Source organism: Entelurus aequoreus, linkage group LG19 (genome assembly GCF_033978785.1).
Source record: "Entelurus aequoreus isolate RoL-2023_Sb linkage group LG19, RoL_Eaeq_v1.1, whole genome shotgun sequence".
Taxonomy (NCBI): domain Eukaryota; kingdom Metazoa; phylum Chordata; class Actinopteri; order Syngnathiformes; family Syngnathidae; genus Entelurus; species Entelurus aequoreus.
Genome location: NC_084749.1, coordinates 19,651,238 through 19,675,138, shown reverse-complemented (window position 1 = coordinate 19,675,138; position 23,901 = coordinate 19,651,238). Strand labels below are relative to the sequence as shown.

General features: G+C 38.0%; 1 protein-coding gene across 2 annotated transcripts in view; it reads right to left on the bottom strand.

Annotated features, from left to right (window-relative positions):
- The window catches only part of LOC133635178 (WD repeat-containing protein 47-like), a 49,434-nt gene that overhangs the window by 20,013 nt on the left and 5,520 nt on the right, over nt 1-23,901 (bottom strand). For both annotated transcript variants that reach the window (XR_009822029.1, XM_062028058.1), the window contains exons 5-14: nt 20,866-21,174; nt 18,465-18,904; nt 18,271-18,367; nt 14,725-14,897; nt 6,552-6,737; nt 6,378-6,447; nt 6,151-6,308; nt 5,879-6,048; nt 5,632-5,802; nt 3,280-3,411 (exon numbers count right to left, since the gene is read on the bottom strand). Coding sequence is in view for 1 of the 2 variants with exons in the window: in XM_062028058.1 (XP_061884042.1) it covers nt 3,280-3,411; nt 5,632-5,802; nt 5,879-6,048; nt 6,151-6,308; nt 6,378-6,447; nt 6,552-6,737; nt 14,725-14,897; nt 18,271-18,367; nt 18,465-18,904; nt 20,866-21,174 (1,906 nt within the window). In the remaining variant the exon portion in view is untranslated. The remainder of the gene's footprint in view (nt 1-3,279; nt 3,412-5,631; nt 5,803-5,878; nt 6,049-6,150; nt 6,309-6,377; nt 6,448-6,551; nt 6,738-14,724; nt 14,898-18,270; nt 18,368-18,464; nt 18,905-20,865; nt 21,175-23,901) is intronic.

The window sequence follows — 23,901 nt, the reverse complement described above, 5'->3', positions numbered from 1 at the left end:
ACAGTGTAGCGCATATTTGTAACGTAACAGTGTTAAAGTTGTTTTATACGGCTACCGTCAGTGTAAGCTGTGTGGCTGATGACTAAGTATGCTTTGCTGTCTCCTACGTGTGCAAGTAAAAGCTACATACAACATGTGGCTGTGCTGGCACGCTGTTTGTAAATGCTATAGAGAACAATTACTGCAGTGCAATTAGGGCATGCCCTTAATTTAGTAATTAGAGTGAAAATAGGATTATATTTGCTCTGGGAGTTATCTAGGAGAGGCACTGAGATCCATAAGTCTCCTGGGAAAATCGGGGGGTCGGCAAGTATGCAGCTGAGCCGCATCAGAGTGGTCAAAGAGCCACATGCGGCTCCGGAGCCGCGGGTTGCCGACCCCTGAGCTAGCCACTAACATTTTTTAACAAATCATGAATTACTTTGCACCATGTTTGTACAAATAATAACTCATGTAAAATACAAAAGTAAACTCTCAAATTTTTAAATCATGTCACACTTTGAACTGGACACCAAATCTGTTATCTGTTTCTTTGTCAGTTAGTGGGAAGCCTGGCATTGCATGCTGTTAACTAGTGTGTTGTACTCTGGTGTGTAACTTGACACTGCAACTCTGAGTGAGTCTTGCAGATGTGCATCAGTGAGGCGGGTTCTGTGTTTGTTCTTGATGAAGTTCATGTCAGAAAAGGCTGATTCACAAAGATAAGATTTTTCCTCATTGTTTGCGGAACCTTCTTAATCTTTTGGACATATTTTCACAGCAATCTGGCCTTAAGCTTAATTATGATAAATGTAAAATGTTAAGGATCGGAAAACTAAAGGGAACGTCCTTTCGAATGGAATGCAAAGTGCCTGTTTTGTGGACAGATGGACCAGTTAACATACTTGGTGTTGTTGTCCCAGAAAATCTGGAAGATCTAGGCTCAGTAAATTATGATAATCGACTAAGAAAGCTGGACAAAATTATGCAATTATGGAAAGGGAAATCCCTAACCTTGTATGTTAAGATGTCTATTGCCAACTCGTTAATTATTCCTCAATTTATTTATTTGTTTTTGTCATTACCAGCTCCATCACAAAACTTTTTTAAGATTTATGAGCGGAGGGTCTTCGATTTTGTCTGGAACGGCAAACCAGAAAAGATTAAAAGAAAGGTTTTGTACAAAGAGTATGAATATGGGGGCCTGAAACTTCTCAACCTTGAAGCTATGTGTCTGTCTTTAAAAGCATCAATTGTTCCAAAGATGTATTTAAACATTGAGTGGTACACAAATGTCCTGTTGGACAAAAAACATGTACTGTATCAAAAGAAATTGTATCCTTTTTTACAAGTGATCCCCTCCCAGAGAGTCTGCTGGGAAACATGGCGGGGTTCATAAAGGAAACAATCCACTCATAGTGGTGTTTTCAATTTTATGTGCCAGAAAAAAGAGACGATATTTTGCAGCAGTTAATATGGATGAACTCTAATATTGTAATAGATGGAAAGCCTTTCTTTTGGAAAAATATGTTTGAAATAGGAATCATTTTTGTCAATGATATTATCAATGCGAATGGTAAAATTATGAAGTATGATGAATTTAGAGCTATGTATGGTGATGCTTGCTCAAGCTGTTCATTTTATCAACTAACTGGAGTAATTGGGAAAAGATGGAAACAAATAATTAATTATGGAACTACTAAATTATTAGTTTGTAAACCTCTAATAAGAAATTCTAGTTGGCAAAAAGGAACTAAAATAAATAGAAAAATATATAATTTTTATTTAATAAAGAAATCTTTGAAGGCTGCCTCATACAACACAAATGGAAAATGGGAGGACTTTTTTGACTGCCCGTTGCCATGGGATGCCATATTCAAACTAATCTATAAAACCACTATCGATGTGCAAAATCGTTATTTTCAAATTAAAATTATTTATAACTTCTTACCCACAGGGAAAATGTTAAAATTATGGAATATGACAGAGTCAGATGATTGCCGATTTTGTTGTCAGGAGCCTGAATCCACCCTGCATTTGTTTTGGTATTGTCATATTGTGTCTTTGTTTTGGGTGGAAGTTGAAAAAATGTTTTTAAGGATTGGTTTGTTTATGAAGCTTAATGTGGTTTCTGTTATTTTAGGAGAGTTCATTGACAATCATGATTTAGTCAATTTAATTATAGTACTCGGTAAAATGTTTATTTATAAGGCCAAAAACAGATATTCACTTAGTATTACTTTCTTTAAAACATTTTTTCAGTATTTTCTAACTTTAGAAAGTTACATGGTTGAGAACGATAATGATGACAAAAAACATTAAAAAAAAGATGAGAAGTCCTCAAAGGCTTATTTTGAAAGTATAATTATGTTTATAGATTATATGATATCTGTTGTTGTGTTCCCTAATTTGAGTGACCTGGACATAATCTGGACTGTACATAAATGCTTATTTTGAAAATGTAATTTTGTTTATAAATTATATGCAATCTGTTGTGTTCCCTAATTTTTTTCTGTGTACATGAATGAAGGTGTGTGTTGCTGAGTCCGACTTGGACAATATCTGGACTGGGCCTGGTTTAAAAAAAACCTTTAAACAAATCTAATTTCATTGACAACCTGGTCTGTTGAAGATAAGGCCCTTTTTAAAAAAAATAAAATAAAATAAGATAAATAAATAAAAAACATTTTCTTGGATAAAAAATAAAGTAAAACAATATAAAAATAATTACATAAAAAATAGTAATTAATGAAAATTTTAGTGGACCAGCAGCCTATACAATCATGTGTGCTTCAGGGACTGTGTCCCTTGCAGATGTGTTGTCTATGTTGTGGGTTACCAGAATATTGGTAGCAGAAAGAAATAACCCCTTTTGTGTGAGTGAATGAGTGTGCATGGGGGAGGTTGTTTGGGTTGATGCACTGATTGAAAGTGTATCTTGTGTTTTTTCTATGTAGATTTAATTTAAAAAAAAAAAAAAAAAAAAAAAAATTTATTTATTTATTTATTTATTTTTTTTATTTTTTATTTTTATTTTTTTTTTTTAGAACAGGCCCGCGGGCGACTCATCTGGTCCTTACGGGCGACCTGGTGCCCGCGGGCACCGCGTTGGTGACCCCTGCGCTATACTATGTGCTGCTGTTGTGTCCTTGGGCAAGACACTTCCACCCACACTGGTTTAAATGTAGCTTACCCCAAGCTTGGATGTATCGGTTCCCGATGTAAAGCACTTGGAGACGATTGTGAAAAAGTGCTAAATAAATATAAATCTAATTTATTCATTCATTCAAGGTAACCCACCTGAGCCGTGCAGGGTTGTGCCCACCACACGTACACAGCTGGGCACCCGCAGGTCCCAGAAGCGGACTGTCTTGTCCTGGGATCCAGAAGTGATCATCCACCCTCCCCATGTATACAGAGTCAGAATGTGGCCTGTCCAAAAACAAAGGTGAAGCATTTCAAAAATGACACAACTTATTGAATATTCCAACAGGCTGAGGGTACTCGGGCTGTTGTTTTATGTTGTCTGCACTTCAGATGTTGCATTTTTTTTATCTGTTCCATTTATATCCAAGTACTGTAGTATCAAAGGGCAGGATGGTGGAACAAGGGTTAGTGGATGTGCCTCACAAACAAAGGTCCTGGGTTTGATCCCCGGGCTCGGGGCCTTTCTTTCTCCCAGTGACAGCGTGGGTTCCCTCCGGGTACTCCGGCTTCCTCCCACCTCCAAAGAGATGCACCTGGGGATAGCTTGATTGGCAACACTAAATTGTCCTTAGTGTGTGGTATGTGAGTGTGAATGTTGTCTGTGTTGACCCTGCAATAAGGTGGTGACTAGTCCAGGATGTACTCCGCCTTCTGCCTGAGTGCAGCTGAGACCGAAAGGGTAGAAAATGGATGGATGGATGTAGTATCAAGATGGATATTTGACATGTTTAGCTCCATTTCCAGTTGAAGTTTTTTAATTGTTTTATGTCATTGTATGTCAAGGGTATAAAAAATAACTACTTTTTGCACCATTCTGTTCAGACACCAAATGCTCTTCTACAAGGCAGAGTTAGATGAAATAAGGTGTGGAGTTCCCCAAGGCTCAGTTTTAGGTCTCAATCTTTTAAAATGTTCCATGTGCTGCCTCTTGGAGACGTCATTAGAAGACACAGCTTTGGTTTCCTCAGTTACGCTGATGATACACATCGCCATGTCTCCTGAAGACACGTGATCAATAGATACCATTTTTAACTGCATTTTATACATCAAGTCTAAAATGCAGTTAACTTCCTACAGCTCAACCAGGACAAAACAGAAGTTTTAGTTATGGGTCCTGAAAGCCAGGGAGCGAGAAACTTTTACCATGATTATAGGATTTCAAACCAACATAATCCATAAAAAATCTGGGCGCGATTTTTAATTTTGGGCTAAATTTAATCCCAAATTAATTAAATACATTTTAATGGTAGACATTGATATCAGATACAAATGTTTCGAGGTAAGAGCGCTGTCACAGTACCAGTTAGTAAATTGAGGTACAACTGTATTTTCTATTTCATGTATTGCTATTACTACTATTATTATTTTATCCATCCCTTCATCCATTTTCTACTGCTTGTCCCTCTCGGGGCTGTATTCGGGCGGAAGGCGGGGTACACCCTGGACAAGTCGCCACCTCATCGCAGGGCAAGAAATATTCTTATTTATATTTCATTTGATTTCTATATAGTTTTTAAATATTTGTTTTTACTATTTTTTAGATTATGTTAATTTTTTGTTATTATCCAGTGTGAACGCCTGAAAGGAGGTGTTTCCATGCTATGTCTTTTTAATCACCTTGAGGTGCAACTTGCCTATGTATGAAAATTGCTATATAAATAAATACATACACAAATAAATCTATATATATATATATACATAAATATGTATATATATACAAAAATATATATATATAATTTTTATTTATATATATACACTACCGTTCAAGTTTGGGGTCACATTGAAATGTCCTTATTTTTGAAGGAAAAGCACTGTACTTTTCAATGAAGATAACTTTAAACTAGTCTTAACTTTAAAGAAATACACTGTATACATTGCTAATGTGGTAAATGACTATTCTAGCTGCAAATGTCTGGTTTTTGGTGCAATATCTACATAGGTGTATAGAGGCCCATTTCCAGCAACTATCACTCCAGTGTTGTAATGGTACAATGTGTTTGCTCAATGGCTCAGAAGGCTAATTGATGATTAGAAAACCCTTGTGCAATCATGTTCACACATCTGAAAACAGTTTAGCTCGTTACAGAAGCTACAAAACTGACCTTCCTTTGAGCAGATTGAGTTTCTGGAGCATCACATTTGTGGGGTCAATTAAACGCTCAAAATGGCCAGAAAAAGAGAACTTTCATCTGAAACTCGACAGTCTATTCTTGTTCTTAGAAATGAAGGCTATTCCACAAAATTGTTTGGGTGACCCCAAACTTTTGAACGGGAGTGTATATATATATACATATATATATATACACACATATATATTTTATTTATTTATTTATTTATATATATTATTGTTGTACAGGGTATCAAAATAACGGACAGACTACTTTTTGCACCAATCTGTCAGGACCCCAGATGCACTGTATATAACACAAGACATAGTCAAGTTACCAGTATGCCCACTCAGGGCGTGAAGGCCTTGGCCTCTCTGGCAGTCAGTGGTGTAGATGTTGCAGTCTCCAGCTCCGGCGCTAATCAAGATGGACCCTCCACTCTCGGGACCCTCCATGAAAGCCAAGTCCCTGATGGTACCGTCATGCATGCTGAACTCAAGATCGGGACCTGAATCACATCAATGACACAGTCTTGATCCTGCTTTGAATAAGGTGATCTGTTTGGGGTCACTGTTAAACGTTACCTGTTGCATTACAGCTGTCAGCATTAAAAGGCAGAACTTTGACATATTTGTCATTGGAGCCGGTGGCCAGCAGCTGTCCACAGTGGCTCCAGGCGACACAGTAGATAGAGCCTTTGTGGTGTTTGTTCCTCCTGAAGCGCACAGCCGGCTGCTTGACTGCATCCCAAGTGCTAAACCACAACAAAATGGATGTTAGAGGCTCTGCAGGCAAGACATCCAAAAAGGTGTTAGTTGAACTTCATGCTATCATTAATATGTGACGGTTCAAACACCTGGTTGTCAGTACGTCAGGATAGGCACAAACTCTCAGAATTTTAGAGTTGGAACCAACGGCATAAAGTGACCCAGAGGGATGGAAGGCTACAGATCGTACTGCCTGCGTGTCTTCCAGCTGGTTCACTTTAACAAACTGGGTTTTGGACTTTCCTGGCTGCAAAGAACAAATCTTTAGTAGTATGATTTCTAGCAGGAAGCAGCTAGAATCTGCTTTTCTGACTACCTGCTGTGCTGTGCAACGTGTCGCATGGCTGCTGGAATCATCTTGTACAGGCCCTACAGTCTTCTCCGCACTGCGTGCACAAAGACACAAACACATTAATTTTAAGGCGGCATGTCTTTTTCTAAAGATTATTTCCATGAGTGCATTCTGTTCGGGCAAACTACCATTCGTTACCTTGCAAGAACTGGAGGCTCACTGGGGTGTTGCAGGCCATGATGACCATTGCCTAACGTGCTGTTTACACCTCCTGGCTTTGGCCTGTGCATCACCTCTGGGTCTGTGGTTTCACCTGCCAGTCCATTCCACTGCTGTGTCACCTCATCGATGCCAACATTCATCTCCTCCAGTTTCTGGATGGATCTGGACAGAGGACAGGATCACTTTTTTTGTGACATGCTTAACCATTGTGCTTCTCGTTTGCTAATAAATTATGTATCATGTTCCAAAAAGAATGCAATTGCATTTAGTTAAAAATAAACACTGATGATTATACATCTAACCTGTCATTCCAGACTGACCGCTTTCCAAGTAAAATTAAAATCTCTAAGGTAACTCCGCTCTTCAAAAGTGACAGCAAACACGCCTTTACCAATTACAGACCAATTTATCTTTTGCCTCAGTTCTCAAAAATTTTAGAGGAACTATTTAATTCTCGACTTGAAACGTTTCTTGAGAAACATCATATAATCAATGACAGTCAGTATGGCTTTAGGTCCAAAAGAACAACCTCAATGGTGATAACTGAAACTATTGAAGAAATTACTAATGCACTGGAGCATAGAAAATATGCAGTTGCTATCTTTATTGATCTAAAAAAAGCCTTTAATACCATTAATCATTCAATCCCACTAGATAAAACGGAAATATATGGAATTAGGAGGCTGGCTGGAGACTGGATAAAAAGTTATTTAACAGGGAGGGTACAGTTTGTAAAAATGGGTCAATATTTATCAGATACTCTTGGCATTGCTTGTGGTGTCCCCCAAGGGTTTATGCTGGAGCCAAAACTGTTTAATGTGTATATTAATGATATGCTTAATACATCCAAAGTACTGAAATGTATACTATTTGCAGACAACACAAATATATTCTACAGTAGTGATGTCTATAATGAGCTCATAAATACAGTAAACATAGAACTAAACGTAATTTTTTTTTAAATGGATAGACACAAATATATTATCCTTGAATATAAATAAAACTAAATTAGTGATGTTTGGAAATCACAATATAATGTCTGAACAGAAAATAAGTATTGATGGTACCCAAATTGAAATCGTAAATGACAATACATTTTTGGGAGTAATAATTAATAGTAAACTATCATGGAAACCTCATGTCAGACACAATCAAACAACAATCTCCAAAAGCCTGTCAATTGTAAACAAAGCAAAACTATACCTTAATGAAAATGCACTCAGTACTCTATACTGCACCTTGGTACTCCCATACCTTACATATTGTGTCGAAGTATGGGGGAATACTTACCACAACACAACTAATCCTCTGATCATATTACAGAAAAGAGCAGGGCAGATCATTCACAACGTTGGTTTTTTAGAACATACTCATAATCTGTTTATGCAACTCAAAGTTGTTAAATATAATATATCAATAATCTTATATAAAGCACTTAACAAATTATTTCCGCCTAATCTACAACGTTTTTTTATAAGACGAGTGCAGGCTCATAACTTGAGAGGCTTTGGATATTTCTCATTGCAGAGAGCTCAAACCACTCGTAAATGTTTTTGTGTGTCTGTAATATATGTGGAGTAAAACTCTGGAACAAACTGGACTTACAACACAAGCAATGCCAAACTATTAATCGATTTAAACTATTATACAAACATCGGGTCTGGTTCAAATATAGAGATGAGGGTCATTAATTTGACTTGCTGTTGTACTCTGTCTCAAAGTGTTAACATGTGCTCAATGTTTCCTTACCATTATTGCTATGTTGTCTATTACCATTGTTGGTATTGTGTCTATTACCATTGTTGGTATGTTCATTCTTCCTACATTGTTGACACAAATTATTGTTACAGTGTAATAATTATTGTTACCTGTGGTAATGCCACCATGTTACGACATTTGTATTATAATAATTAAACAAAGTAACAGTGAAGCTCACTGTATTAATCACTGAATGGAGAACTGGGGGTGGGATTAAATAAATTATCTTCTTCTCAGTCCCTTTAAGGCAAAATTGGATCATCATGCTTACATATTGTACATTACATTTTGCATTATATTAATTAATATTATTATATGTTGTCTAATTTGTACTTTTTTATGTCATTGCCTGAAATAAATGAATAAAAAAAATAAAAATTAAATGATTAAAACCTTGATCGGCAGCTAAGCTTATTTACTGTGCTAGTGATGATGCCTGTTTAGAAACATAAAGAGAGTTAGAGAGTTTGAGTTTATTTCGAACATGCAAGCATACAACATGATACATCACAATTTCCAGTTTCTCTTTTCAACATGTTCGAAAAGGAGTAGGAAGAAGCAGAGCTTATTTAATCCTACCCCTTTTCTTTACATAACAGTTGCTGAAACTTTTTTATTCACTTCCTGTTCTCAATTTATTCACAATAAACTCCATAGGTAATCACAATAAAAATAAATAAATAAATAATAGTAAGAATTTAATAATAATAATTGGTGAAGAAAGTCATATTTCATATGATGAGATAAGTAAGATTACTTTAAGAATGAATGAATGAATGGATGAAATAAATTGAAAATGTTTGTCATGGTTCTTCTTCTTTGTACTTTGTAAACACTTTAAGTTTGAAGAGTTTCTTGAAGTGGATCATATTAGTACATTGTTTGATTGCTTTGCTTAATCCATTCCATAATTTAATTCCACATACTGATATACTGAAGGTCTTAAGTGTTGTACGTGCGTACAAATGTTTTAAATTACATTTTTCTCTAAGATTATATTTCTCCTCTTTTGTTGAGAAGAATTGTTGTATATTCTTGGGTAGCAGGTTATAGTTTGCTTTGTGCATCATTTTAGCTGTTTGCAAATTCACTATGTCGTGGAATTTCAGTATCTTTGATTCAATAAATAAAGGATTTGTATGTTCTCTATATCCAACATTATGTATTATTCTAACTGATCTTTTTTGTAACACCGTTAATGAATGAAGTGTACTTTTGTAATTATTTCCCCATATTTCTACACAGTAGCTCAGATATGGTAACACTAGTGAGCAGTATAGACTATGAAGTGATTTTTTGTCTAGAACATGTTTTGCTTTATTCATTATTGACGTGTTTCTTGCTACTTTATGTTGTATATTTTTTACGTGAGATTTCCAGTTCAATTTATCATCAATCATTATACCTAGAAATTTGGTTTCATTTACTCTTTCAATTTCTATTCCGTCTATTTGTATTTGTGTTTGACTTTCTCTTCTACTATTACCAAATAGCATTATTTTAGTTTTACTAAGATTCAACGATAGTCGGTTTTGTCAAACCATCTTTTTAATTTGTTAATTTCTTCTGTTATTATTTGTATTATCTCCTGTGTGTTCTCTCCTGAACAAAACGCTGTTGTATCATCCGCAAATAATACTAACTTTAAATCTTTTGTAACTTTACAAATGTCATTTATATAGAGATTGAATAATTTAGGTCCTAATATTGATCCCTGAGGTACACCACAGGATATATTTAGCGTTGTAGACATGTGTTCGCCGAGCTTCACGTATTGTTTCCTGTTCGTTAGATAACTTCTTATCCAGTTTAAGACTAACCCTCTGATGCCATATCGTTCTAGTTTTTTGATTAATTGTGTCAAATGCTTTAGTTAGATCCATAAAAACTGCTGCTGCACATTTTTTACTGTCTATTGCATTGGTAATTTCTTCTGTAATTTCAATTAAAGCCATTGAAGTTGAGACATTAGCTCTGTATCCATATTGGTTCTCTTCGAGTATTCTATTTTTATTTATGAAACTCTCTAATCTGTTATTAAACAGTTTTTCAATGATTTTAGAAAATTGTGGAAGTAAAGAAACAGGTCTATAATTTGTAAATTGATGTTTATCTCCAGTCTTATAAATTGGTGCAACTTTAGCTATTTTCATTTTGTTTGGGAATGTACCTGCTTGAAATGATAGGTTACTAATATACATTAATGGTCCTGAGATCTCTTCTATAACCTTTTTTATCGTTTCCATATCAATTCCATTACAATCAGTTGAAGTCTTAGATTTACATTTTTTCACGATTGTAACTATTTCCTCCTGTGTCACATTACTGAGGAACATGGAGTTGGGATTTCGCTCTATGGTATCATTATAGTCCTCAATTGGAACTGGGTCTGGAATCCTTTCTTCCAATTTTGGTCCAATATTTACAAAATAATTATTGAAGCTTTCAACTATTTCCTTTATGTTGTCATTGTTTTTATTTCCGTCTAAAAAGTATTGAGGGTAGTCCCTCTTTGTGCCATTTTTAATAATGCTATTGAGGATGCCCCATGTTGCTCTCATATTATTTTTGTTCCTGTCCAATAATTCACTGTAATATTATTTTCTACATGATCGTAGTATTTCTGTTAACTTGTTTTTATACTTTTTGTACTTAATTTCTGCCTCTATAGTTCTTTGTGCTATAAATTCTCTATATAGTGTATTCTTCTTCTTACAAGCATTTTTTAATCCTTTTGTCATCCATGGTTGATTATTCTTTCTCTGTTTATTACTAAGTTGTATCCATGGACAATGTTTGTCATAAAGTATTATGAACTTGTTTAAGAAATGTTCATATGCTTCATCAACCTCTTTTTCATTGTACACATTGTCCCAATCTTGCTTTTGTAGCTCAATTTTGAAAGCAGTCATCCTCTTCTCTGTGCACAGTCTTCGAAATGTCCTTTTGTCTTCCATTTTCTTCTTGTAGTGTCCATCATATATTGTAAAAACTGGCAGATGATCACTAACGTCGGTTATAAGTAGACCACTTGTAGTGTTATTGTCAAACTCATTGGTAAAAATATTATCAATAAGCGTGGCACAGTGTGCTGTGATTCTACTTGGCTTTGTGATTTTTGGATATAAACTGATGCTGTACATTGTATCAATGAAGTCATCAATAAACTTTTGCTTGTTAGGGTTCAATAAGTCAATATTAAAGTCACCACATAAGAACATTATTCTTTGACCATTATCCATGTAAGTAGCCTTGATCCATTCTTCAAATGTTTCTATACTTGACTTAGGTGATCTATATATACAACTGATGAAAATGTTTTTTCTTTTTTCCTGACATATTTCAATGGTTATACATTCTAAGATATTATCTATAGCAAATGACATGTTTTTTACCACTTTGTAGTTCAGGTTCTTCATCACGTACACAGCTACTCCTCCATTTTTGTTGGTTCTGTTGATGTAGTTTAGTTCATATCCCTCCAGATCAAAATCTATTCCTTTTTTATCATCAATCCATGTTTCTGTAACAGCAATCACTTTGAATGGTTCGTTGAGGTGTTCCAAAAAGTTCTTTATGTTGTTGTAGTTTGCATACAAGCTTCTGCTATTAAAATGAATAATTGACAATTTGTTATCGCATGTAATGTTGCTATTATAATGATCATCTGTATAATAAAAACAATTATTACTGATGTGGGAGAAAAAATTTGTATCTGGATCTATACCATTTTCCAAATAGAGGACATACATTTTTTTTTTTAAAACACAAATTAAGCAGTCAGGACCAAATTATTTAACCACAAGGGGGCAGCATGGACCAATTTTTTTAAGGCAGTGTTTTTCCCACAAGATGTGTGTCGAACATAATGTCTCTAATAACTATTAAGTAGAGTATTGCCCAAAGTAAATGCCAAATATATGTAACTGCACTGCATTAAGTTGCTGTTTTTTTAGTTAGAAAAGGTAACCATAATATATGAAACAGCTCTCAGCATAATGCATTGTAAGTCTTCACCACAGCAAAGTCCAACAATAATAAACTTATTTTTACATTAATATCTCTGACAGTACAGTCAAAAACTGACCATTATTTTTGCAGCTTTTGCTGTGATCTCATTAGATTGTGATTGGCTATCATTAGGGTTGTGCAATATAGGCACATCAATGCATGTTGATGACACATTCTAGCTGTGTCAGTGACAAGATACTTTAGAAAGGAGACCCTTTTGTGCAAAAAAAAAACCTTTCTTAAGAATTGGTACCTGCTTTTGTGTATTCGGGATCTGCATAAGTCCAGAAAATTGTTTATCAAATTGTGGAGGCATTGCAGAGATATTCATACAATAATTTTGCCATCCGTCATACTTCTTCCAAATAGGCCGTTTGGAATTTGCCCTCAGTGGGATGTTTTTCCAAAGTGTGACATCAGCGAATATCTCCATATATAGTATAAGTTTACCCGAAGAGCTTTGCGCTAGTCCGCCATTGTAGTCTGACGCTGTAGTCTTTTAAGTTCCTTCTTTTTCTTTATCCTGTTATTGAGGGGCAGACTGGCTTGTACATGCACATGCATCCTTCGCTGTTGCCATTTTTAATACAAAGTAGCGTATAGTTAGAATTTAATCTGTCAGTAGACTCCATATGGAAGCGCTAAAAACTACAACAAAGAAGACGGGGAGAAGACGCAGTAGAAATGGAGTTATGTAATATATGCATAAAGTGGGTTGAAAAAAATAATCTTCATATTATTACACCATAATCCTGTGTTTTTGTCTGATTATAACTGTGATCAAAATGTAATCTTTCAAGGATTTTGACATTTTAAAGCAGACCTGGGCATTCTGCGGCCCGCGGGCCGCATCCGGCCCTTTGTGCGTCCCTGTCCGGCCCGCGTGAGGCCAATTATAAATTACAAAATACATTTTAAAAAGTATCTATGTCGAGTGTGCAATACAACGGTGCTGCTTTTGTTTTGAAAATCGTTATTTGTATTACTTCCGTGTGGACGTATGCGTGTGCGTGATTGTGTGTGAATGTGAACAGCTGCAATCACAAATTACAAAATAAAGTTGAAAAAACATCTATGTCGTGCGCGCAATACAACTGTGCTGCTTTTATTTTGAAAAGTATTATTTATGGGCGTGTGTCCGTGTGTAACCTGCGAGTGAAGGTGCACATGCAGCGACAAGTGATGCACGGTTTACACCCACAACGCTAAAAAGAGAAAAGTTGATGACGAATGGCGTGTTTTCAAAAAGACAGGGACTGCAAAGTAACGTCCCCTCTAAGGTGCGTGCCTGCGCAAATGCGCACTGCTCAAGCGTCTGCTGCGCGCAGCAAATATATGCCGCGCACCAAATCAAATCCCATCTGAATTCTAAACAAAATAAACATATTTATTCTATGTAATTATGCAATGCAACTTTGAGTGACAACAAGCGGCTTTAACGGTGTTCGTCAACACCGTTCAATTGAACACCGTTCAATTATTGTAACGTCTATCGAGATGCTTCGAGGACAGGAATTATATCGATCACTTTATTGAGCAAAACTGTTTATATTCGGACATAACCACACCAAAAACATGAGTAAAACAATTCTATCTCGAAAAACTAGTCATTTTCTGCCGTACAAACCAGGCCAAAACCAACTTCTCATCTGTCACCAACACGCATACTAAACCACTGGTGCGTTTACGGCCACACAAAAAGTCGGACAACTAAAACACCACACAAAGTTACACTATGACTCCTCAGTCATACGTGTGCTTATTTTACTGTCATTTATTATTAATGTTAATTTATTTATATTAGTCATGGAATGCTGTTACACACACTATGTTGAAGTATTACTATTATTATTAATTATTATTATTATTATTATTAGTAGTATTTATCTTACGGTATATATCAAAAATATTATTGAGCAAAATTTAATTGAAATATTGTCGATGTGGCCCTCCAGCAGTGCTCGGGTAGCTCATGCGGCCCCCGGTAAAAATTAATTGCCCACCCCTGTTTTAAAGTATCAGCATTGGTATGACCAATACCGCCCCCTGTAACTACTTGGTATTGGATCGATAACAAAATGTGTAGTATCAGCCAAAACTAATGTATCCAAAAAAAAAGAGGAATAAGTGCTTATTACATTTTAACATAAGTGTAGTTAGAACCATGTTACAACAGAAATTAACGATTAACAGTAGACTAACAAATAGTTTTGAGAAAATAATACAAACGGATATGACGCAATATGTTACCGCATATGTTATCAGCTAAATTAAGAGCTTTTTAATTCTATTATCCTTTATATTTCCGGGTCACAATATAGATCACGATATTGCAATATCGCCCATATAGTTGTCATCATCCCAAACCTCCATTCCTTACCGAGTGAGGAAGGTCTCTGTCAGGTTGTTTTGGGCTCCATCTTGCGGTTTTACTCCTCCCTCAAGCAGCATCTGCTGGTAAAGCTGCCTCTGCTGCTGCTTCTGCTCCAGATGCTGCTGCACACGCAGACGCTGCCTGTAATACTCCTGCATGTGCTCCGTGGAGTCCCGCCGCTGGAACGTAAACACAAACAAAACACGGTGAAGAACTGAATTAGACGCTTTCAATGCAATGCGGTACTTTGGCATAGTTCGTCCCCCCCGCACGCTCGCAAACTCTTCAGCGCTCAAGGCCTTATGCGACATCATCCATGCCATAAAAAAAAGTTTTCAGGGACATCATCATACCCGAGGAGCAGTGTACAGTCTGACTCTCGCATCAGCAGACATCCAATATGAAGACGCGTTGCTCCATTAGATGGAAGCTGGCGTGCATAAAGATGAGTGATGATGGAGGCACTCGGCCATCTTGGGTGTCACTGCAAATCAAACGGGATGATCTGCCTTCTCTTGCCATGACCTCCGCCACTTTCACGTGCAGGGCTCAAGTGTCGCCTGGACAGTGCCGAGGGATTTATGAAGCGGGGGCGCTATGGAGATGAGGTGCTTCGGGAGTTCATGGGGAATCAATTCCAAATCTCTTACATGTGAAGTAATGACTTCCAGGGGGACTTTGCCTCGTACAACCTTAGCTATTTGTTTTTACAGTCTTGATAAAAACAATCTGGCTTAAGCAGCCAAAGGTGAGAGCCCCTATTTACCTGCGACGCTCTTCATCTTCTCGTCAAACCATAACGTGCAAGTGCAACTATTCGGACACTTTGTGTGGAGTTTCTTTTTTTTACTTATTCCAAGGTCTGCATAATATTCCAAACAATATGAATAAAAACGTCCAAATCTGCCCACCCAAAGTTTATGGGGTATTCCTTGACCCTCCAGTTTTATGAAAATTGTCAAGGATTGTCTGCAGATAGCAGATCACTAAGACCGCTATCAATTTTTTTTTAACGATATTACCCAAATACGCTTGTAAATTTAACAAACTTGTGCACAATCATTAAATTAATCAAAATCAACAAAGATAGTAGCAGATAATCATGCACTCATAGGACTGCAAACTGTTTGTGGTGGTGGGGAGTCTCTAATTTGCATAATTGTCCGTGACATATGTGCATGTATTTTTTATTTAATGACAAATCCTTGTGTCAATTTTAATTACCAGCTACATTTTAGGTTTTTTTGGTATAACATGGCTTTTTGCTCTATTTTTCAATTTGAGATTTATTTTGTTGTTTATTTTATTTCTGCAATGTACCACAAGCTCATACAAAAAAAAAGCAATGGTCTGCAAACAATTTGGGAAACCCTTGGTTTATGTATTTACCTGGTAAGGGGAACAATATAGAACAATATAAGTGTGTTTCCAGGATTTCCCGCACGCTTCCACACCTCACAATTCACGCCGGTGATAATGCACTTTCCCCCGGCTTGTGGAGGTGCCCTGCATATCAAGATCTTCGCTTGGAAAACCAGAATACGATACATTTAACGTTGCACCCCTAGTACCTAGATTAGGGATGAGTAATTTTTACATTTTGACCAATACGGTACAGTAGGAGGGGGATTCATATGGCCACGATCATTGCGGTTTACCTGACACATGAAACGTGACGAATTGGGAGGAGTGCACTATCGACTTTAGCTGATAGATGGCAGTAGAGTGTTGACTATCTTAAAATGTACTTTGTGGCAATTCCAACTTTGACCACAGCATCAGTTGCTATGTAGAGAGGCACTTTCCATCATTTTCAGCAGACTGCATTGCAAAATGAATACCCCCCTCCTCTCACAAATAATCCCCCCTGGTATGGGTCCATATGAATCCATTCCCTACTGTACTTTACAGCTTTTACAACTGGAAAAAAAAACATTGCCAGAACCAGTACTTAAAAAATGGAAAATATGCAAAAAAAAACTTTTTATTCTTATATGATTTTGTGACAAGACTAATAATTGAAATACATAAATTATATAAATTAAATGATAACTAAGTAATACATAAAAAAATAAGTAAACAATCCACAACAAATTGCCATAATTATTACAGCAATACAGAACATAGAGACTGTGTAATACTGTTGTAATAGTGGTGCTCATAATTCCAGGGTTACATGAATGCAACCTTGCTCGCCTTAACCATCATTGTGCTGTGTTGTTGTTGCGGCTTCTCGCAAGCCTAGCACTGTTCTGAGGGTTGCTATTGGTGTGTTAAGGTCGGCAATAAAGTTTAAAAAGAGCGTCAGACTGTGTGCTTCTGTCGGGATGCTACATTGGATGTTACATGCACAATATCACCGCCAAGCAATTTTTGCAGGTAGCTGTGACTGTATTCAATTAGCACCTAAATCAGGCGCTTCTCTTTTTAAGTCTGATACCACTTACGGGTTTTGGTGCCCATCAACAATTTAGAGGGGTTGGAATACTCACTAAATATGGCAATTAAGGTGCTAAGTTGAACACTGACTCTTGCTGCTACGTCCTTGTATTCTCTGGCAGACCAGGGGCCTCATTTATACAACTGTGCGTGGGACTGAACTTAAAACACAACGTGAGCACAAGCGTCAGAATGCACGTACGTACAGAAAATTTCCGATATATAAAAGCATGCTGCGCAAACTTGCACATATTCTTCTCAATATAAATCACACCTGCATCATGTTATACAATACAATTAATGCATTGGAAACACTGGTATCACTAATAATAGGTTGGTTAGCGCGCCTAACTTAGCTAAGGAGGTTGGGGGTTTGAATGTCGAGCTACATTATGTAGAGTAGAGGTATTCAACTAAAATGTTTTGGTGGCCACATATACAGAAAGCTAAGGACTGAAGGCCGGACCTCTCCCTTCACTATTAGTCCGGAGAACCAGTAGACATATGATACTGGTGTATTTATTTTGTCAGAGTTACAGGATTGCTGTGTTGTTTTTAAGACCGCCAGCAAAAATGTGAGTTTTTTTAACTGAATTCACAGGCCACCACTTGAATAGCCCAAATAATGAAAAAGAGAAGACCTAAAACAGAACCTTGAGGAACACCACTAGTATGACTAAAGACGTTGAACAAATGACTACTGACTGCATCTGAAGTAAACAAGCTACATCAACATTTTAGTTACATAAATCACGCAACAACAGTAAATGCGTAACTGCCAAAAAGGAGAGAACTGAAAGGGGTGCCTTGAGGAACGCCTCAGTTAGGTAAATCACATGTTTGGACCCCAGTGTTCTATGTTTGCTAGCAAGGTTAAAAAGTCAATGCAAGGATCTGCCAATGTGTTTCCAGTGGTCCAAGGTCCTCTATAAAACAGGAGCACTCTAGTGTTTTTAGGAATTTCCTGCAAAAATGTTTGTCTACCAGGTTTTGAACTGAACCTGAATAGCCCCATATTCCAAAAAAATGCATGTTAGGTTTGTCGAAAACTGAACTTTAGGCCCATCGGGTTATTTGTAAAGCTCATTCAAATAAGAACGTTCTCGTTGTTACCTCAAGTGTCTCTGTGCACGAAGCCGTTCCACCGTCTCTCCCAGGAGTCAGAGGTGTGCGTGTGGTCTTGGGACCTTCCAGTCCCCGTGGGTGCTTTCTGACAGCCAAGAAAGAAAACCATATGTAAGTTCATCTTAACTTTCATTACTCCGTGGATAATTGATGTGTTGTCGATTATAAATGATAACATTGACCTCTCGGGTGAGTCGTCCAGCTGATGAACATTGTTCTCCACCAGGCTACGACTGAGAGCAGATTTCACGGCGGCCTCCGTTCCTCTCTTGTCCTGGGCCGCTAAGCCGTGGGACAGCCCGTCCAGAGCCGGGTTCAAAGACCTGGACATGTAGGTGTCGGCTGAGTGAGGCCGCTGGCGGAAAGGTGAGGTCGGGCAGGGGGAGAGACGGTTGATGAGCGGAGTGAGGAGATCGGCGTGGCCCGCCTTGCTGGGCTTCACCAGGCGGTCCACGTGGATGTTGAGGGTCTGTTGCTGAAAGGCGCATGAAAAGGCACCCGGGGAAAGGTTCTGCAGCCAGGACAGCAGCGACAGATCCAGTTCGTCGCAACCGTTTCCGCAGAGCAGGTCTACACCGAGCAAAACCTCGCCTTCTGTGATCTCCTCTCCGGTTGCTTTGCTCTGCAGAAAACAAGACCAAGACTGTGATGGTCATATTTTCATCTGTTTTCACACCGTGTCTTAGTACTTTTACTTAGGGATGTGCCGATCGATCAACCAACAATCGGTATTTGACGATTTTCGTGACAAACTCTGTGATCGGCCATTGCCGATTAATGTCTTTTAATGTTGATCACAAACGCTGATCCTCTCCGGCTGACAAGTGGCTAGCAGCTAATTCTGTGGAGCCGCTCCACTAAACTAAAAAACAATCACCTCCATTACGGCAAATAAATGAATTTTTTTTTAGTATCTTAAGCATCATTATCAAGTATTATTATCACTGGAGGGCGAGGCTAAAAATGTTACACACCGAGAGAAAACCATGCTACTAGCTAAGCTAACCTAGCTGGAAACAACACTAGCAAATAAGTGCTTAGTAAAGTTTAGGCATATATTAACAGTTAAATAACAAGTAGATTAAATAGAATGTAGAGAGAGGATAATACAACAACAATTGTCGCAGTCAGCACATGACATAAGAGGAGGAAGAGGAAAAAAAAGAGGAAGGCGATTCGAAATAGGTGGTGTCAATATTAAGGGTACTGTTAGTGTATGATCGACAGAGTGATCAGACCAATATTTTCATTTCCTCAAAATATTATTTTGTTAATGTTCACAAAGTCAAGGAATAAAGTCCATGAAACAGGAGGACTTTGAGGGAAAATAACCATAGGGTTTAAATGAGTCGCTGTGAGACAGATCTAACCTTATTCGTGTTTCCTTATTTTCTGTATTCACTTCCTTGTCAGTGCTCTTATTTGTCACTCTTCCTGAGCATACCTGTTTGTGGTTGCCAATCAGGCGTCTTTATATGCCAGCTTGCTCTGATATAGTGACAATTAAAAAAAGACTCTTACCTGCATGCCGCTTCTTGTCTTCCGCATCTTGAGGTCACAACTACCGCAGGGATGCGTGTTCGTGACCGTAGCAAAACCCAAAACCAGTGAAGTTGACACGTTGTGTAAATCGTAAATAAAAACAAAACACAATGATTTGCAAATCCTTTTCAACCTATAGTCAATTGAAAAGACTGCAAAGACAAGATACTTAACGTTCGAACTGGAAATCTTTGTTATTTTTTGCAAATATTAACTCATTTGATGCCTGCAACATGTTTCAAAAAAAGCTGGCACAAGTGGCAAAAAAGACTGAAAAAGTTGAAGAATGCTCATCAAACACTTATTTGGAACATCCTACAGGTGAACAGGCTAATTGGGAACAGGTGGGTGCCATGATTGGGGATAAAAGCAGCTTCCATGAAATGTTCAGTCATTAGCAAACGAGGATGGGGCGAGGGTCACCACTAAGTGAAAAAATGCGTGAGCAAATTGTCAAACAGTTTAAGAACAACATTTCCCAACGAGCTATTGCAAGGAATTTAGGGATTTCACCATCTACGGTCCGTAATGTCATCTAAAGGTTCAGAGAATCTGGAGAAATCACTGCACATAAGCGATGATATTACGGACCTTCGATCCCTCAGGCGGTATTGCATCAAAAAGCGACATCGGTGTGTAAAGGATATCACCACATGGGCTCAGGAACACTTCAGAAAACCACAATCATTGTATTCTGTTTTTATTTACTAATTACAAAACGTGCCAACTTCAATGGTTTTGGGTTTTGTAGTTTTTGCATTTGTTTAGTTATTACGTTAAAGTTGATATTAAAAAAAAGAATGAGGAACTAGTTTCAATATTGTGTTGATATTTAAAATGTCAATAGCATTCAAATTAAATATATTTTAAAAATGTACAGTTAATTCATGTGATTAGTATCGGTATTGGTATCGGCCGATATCACTAATGGATGATCGGTATTCAGAAGCATAGAAAATTGATCGGAACATCACTACTTTTACGTAGATACGGTGTATACAGAAAAGGGTTGACTCTCGAGGGAGGGGGTGAAGACCTCACCTGACAGAACTCCACACAGCACTCATACAGGATCCCTTTAATGAGCAGCTGGAAGAGGCGGTTCCCGCTCGCCCGGAAGCCCGCCTCGCTCAGCTTCCTGTCAGCCGGGATGAACTCGGCCACCATGACGCAGGCCTCCTCGAAGCAGTGGACACGCGCCGTGCTCGGGTTCCAGTCCTTGAACTCGGCGTGGTGGGTGAGGCGAGGCAGCGTTAGGAGGAGACAGAGCTTGCTGTAGTCCTCCTTGGAGGGGCAGAACTCCTCCAGATTGTGGAGGCACTTGACGGCCTCCTGCATGGTGAACTCCAGCTGGACATGGGAGGAGAGCAATGGGTCTTTTGTACAAAAACTGGTTTGGCTTGTGAAGAAGACCTAATAGTAGGGGTGTAACGGTACACAAAAATTTCGGTTCGGTACGTACCTCGGTTTAGAGGTCACGGTTCGGTTCATTTTTGGTACAGTAAGAAAACAACTAAATATACGTTTTTGGGTTATTTATTTACCAAATTTGCAAAATCTTCCACCAAAAATATTTTTCTTAGTGGAATATTTGATGTGAAGTAATCGGAACCTTGGATAGGTCAATAATTCACAATAACATTGATTTTGATTCATTATTATGTTTTGAGCAATGACAGTTTGAAAGAAAAAAAAACTGCTTTGTTTTATTAGTCAACATTGCAACTTTTTGTAAATTACATTTAACCTTTAAGCTTTTTTATTTCACTTTTTTGTTTATTTTAATAGTATTTGTAGAATGTGCCGTGGGCCTTTAAAACATTAGCTGTGGGCCACAAATGGCCTCCGAGGCACACTTTTGACACCCCTGCTATAGATAATAAAAAATTAAATCTGATAAATCTATGGATAAAAAGCAGAGCCTGGCGACGCATGCGCGTTTATCATAACTCTCTCGCTCTCTCTGTCTCTGCCCCTCCCTCACGAATGCTGCTGCGCACGCAATTTGTTTTGTTTTTAACACCTTCTTAACTCTGAACGTACATTGAAAATACACGCAACCCTAACTCAAAATGCCGGACATTTGAGGCATTTAAGAAACTACGCCCTGACAGTTTCGCAAAAGAGGAGATGTCCGGTGAAAAGAGGACGTATGGTCAGTATATCGTAGCCCGTTAGCTGCTAGCATGCCGTGTCTTGTGCCTCGGTGTGCATTGTTTACACAACGTGCGTTACGCTACTTAATATGTCCGTGTGGAAACTCGTTCGGTACACCTCCGAACCGATCCGGAACCCCCGTACCGAAACGGTTCAATACAAATACACGTACCGTTACACCCCTACCTAATAGTTATTTGGTATCGGAGCAGAATTCATCAAATCTTCTAATTGTCACTACTTGCATCCATCCCAAGCATGACAGTTAGTTGAGACACAGCTGTTATATCAAAATGCTCTTAAGTTGAGGTACCATTGTACTACATAAATATAAATAGGGGTCCAGTTCATTGTTAAAACATTAGTATGAATGCTTATCTCTAGAGGTGGGGGAAATAATCGATTTTTAGATGCATCGCAATCCGGACATGGACGATTATAAAATAAATAATCAATTTATTTATAGTAAATAAAGTCATGCAGACAGTTCTAAAATTTGGCTGACTGCAGTGAGCCACTTCAACGAGAGATCTGACCAGCTCCTTTATGTTGGGGCTCTAATGGTCCAGTTTTGCACACATTTCCATTAATTTGACAATCTTTCTTTTTACAAATGCCCTGTTTTCAAAAGTTGCAAGTGATAAACGCTTATTTAGTGAAACGAAAAGGAATGTAAAACTGCATCAGTATATACACATTAAAGATGCATCAATAATCGATTTTTAATCGAATCGTAGCTCCTGAACAACGTTCCCTCTAAGGCGGTGTTTTTCAACCTTTTTTGAGGCAAGGCACATTTTTTTCCATTTAAAAATCCAGAGGCACACCACCAGCACAAACGTTAAAAAATGAAACTCCACCAGGTCCTCCTTGTGCCTTATTTTGAGTTTGTTGGTGTTTTCCTGTGTGTAGTGCTTTAGTTCTCGTCTTGTGCCCTTATTTTGGTGTTTTCCTGTAGCAGCTTCATGTCTTCCTGTGAGCGCTATTCCCCGCACCTGCTTTGTTTTAGCAGGTGCGAAGAATTTAAGTTGTTGCTATCTTTTTTTGTGTGGACATTGTTGCTTGCCATGTCATGTACGGATGTACTTTGTGGACGCCATCTCCGCTCCACACGCTGCAAGTTTTTGCTGTCGTCCAACATTTTGTTTTTGTTTACTTTGTAGCCAGTTCAGTTTTACTGTCGTTTTACATAGACATCCCCTATGCTTCATTGCCTTCATTGGCACACCAGACAATATCGCACGGCACACTAGTGTGCCGCGGCACAGTGGTTGAAAAAGAATGCTCTAAGGTGCGCGCCTGCGCATTGCACACACGCCTTCTGCGCACAGCAAATTTATGTTGTGCACAGAATCAAATCCCATCTGAACTATAAACAAAATAAACAGATAACAATTTGTTCTGTATGATTTTGCAACGCAACTGTGAGTAAGAGGTGACGGCAAGCGGCTACAACAGAGAAAACAATGTTCGTCAACACTGTTAAATTATAAAAAACTTCTATCTAGCAAAACAGGTCATTGTCTGCCGTACAAACCAGGCTTAAACCAACTCTTTGTCATCTGTCATATGACAGCAGCCATTCTCTCTCTCACTCTCTCTCTCACTTGCACCAGTGATGCATTTATGGTCACACAAAAAGTTGGATAACTCAATCAATCAATCAATCAATCAATGTTTATTTATATAGCCCTAAATCACAAGTGTCTCAAAGGGCTGTACAAGCCACAACGACATCCTCGGTACAGAGCCCACATACGGGCAAGGAAAAACTCACCCCAGTGGGACGTCGGTGAATGACTATGAGAAACCTTGGAGAGGACCGCATATGTGGGTAACCCCCCCCTCTAGGGGAGACCGGAAGCAACGGATGTCGAGTGGGTCTGACATAACATTGTGAAAGTCCAGTCCACAGTGGAT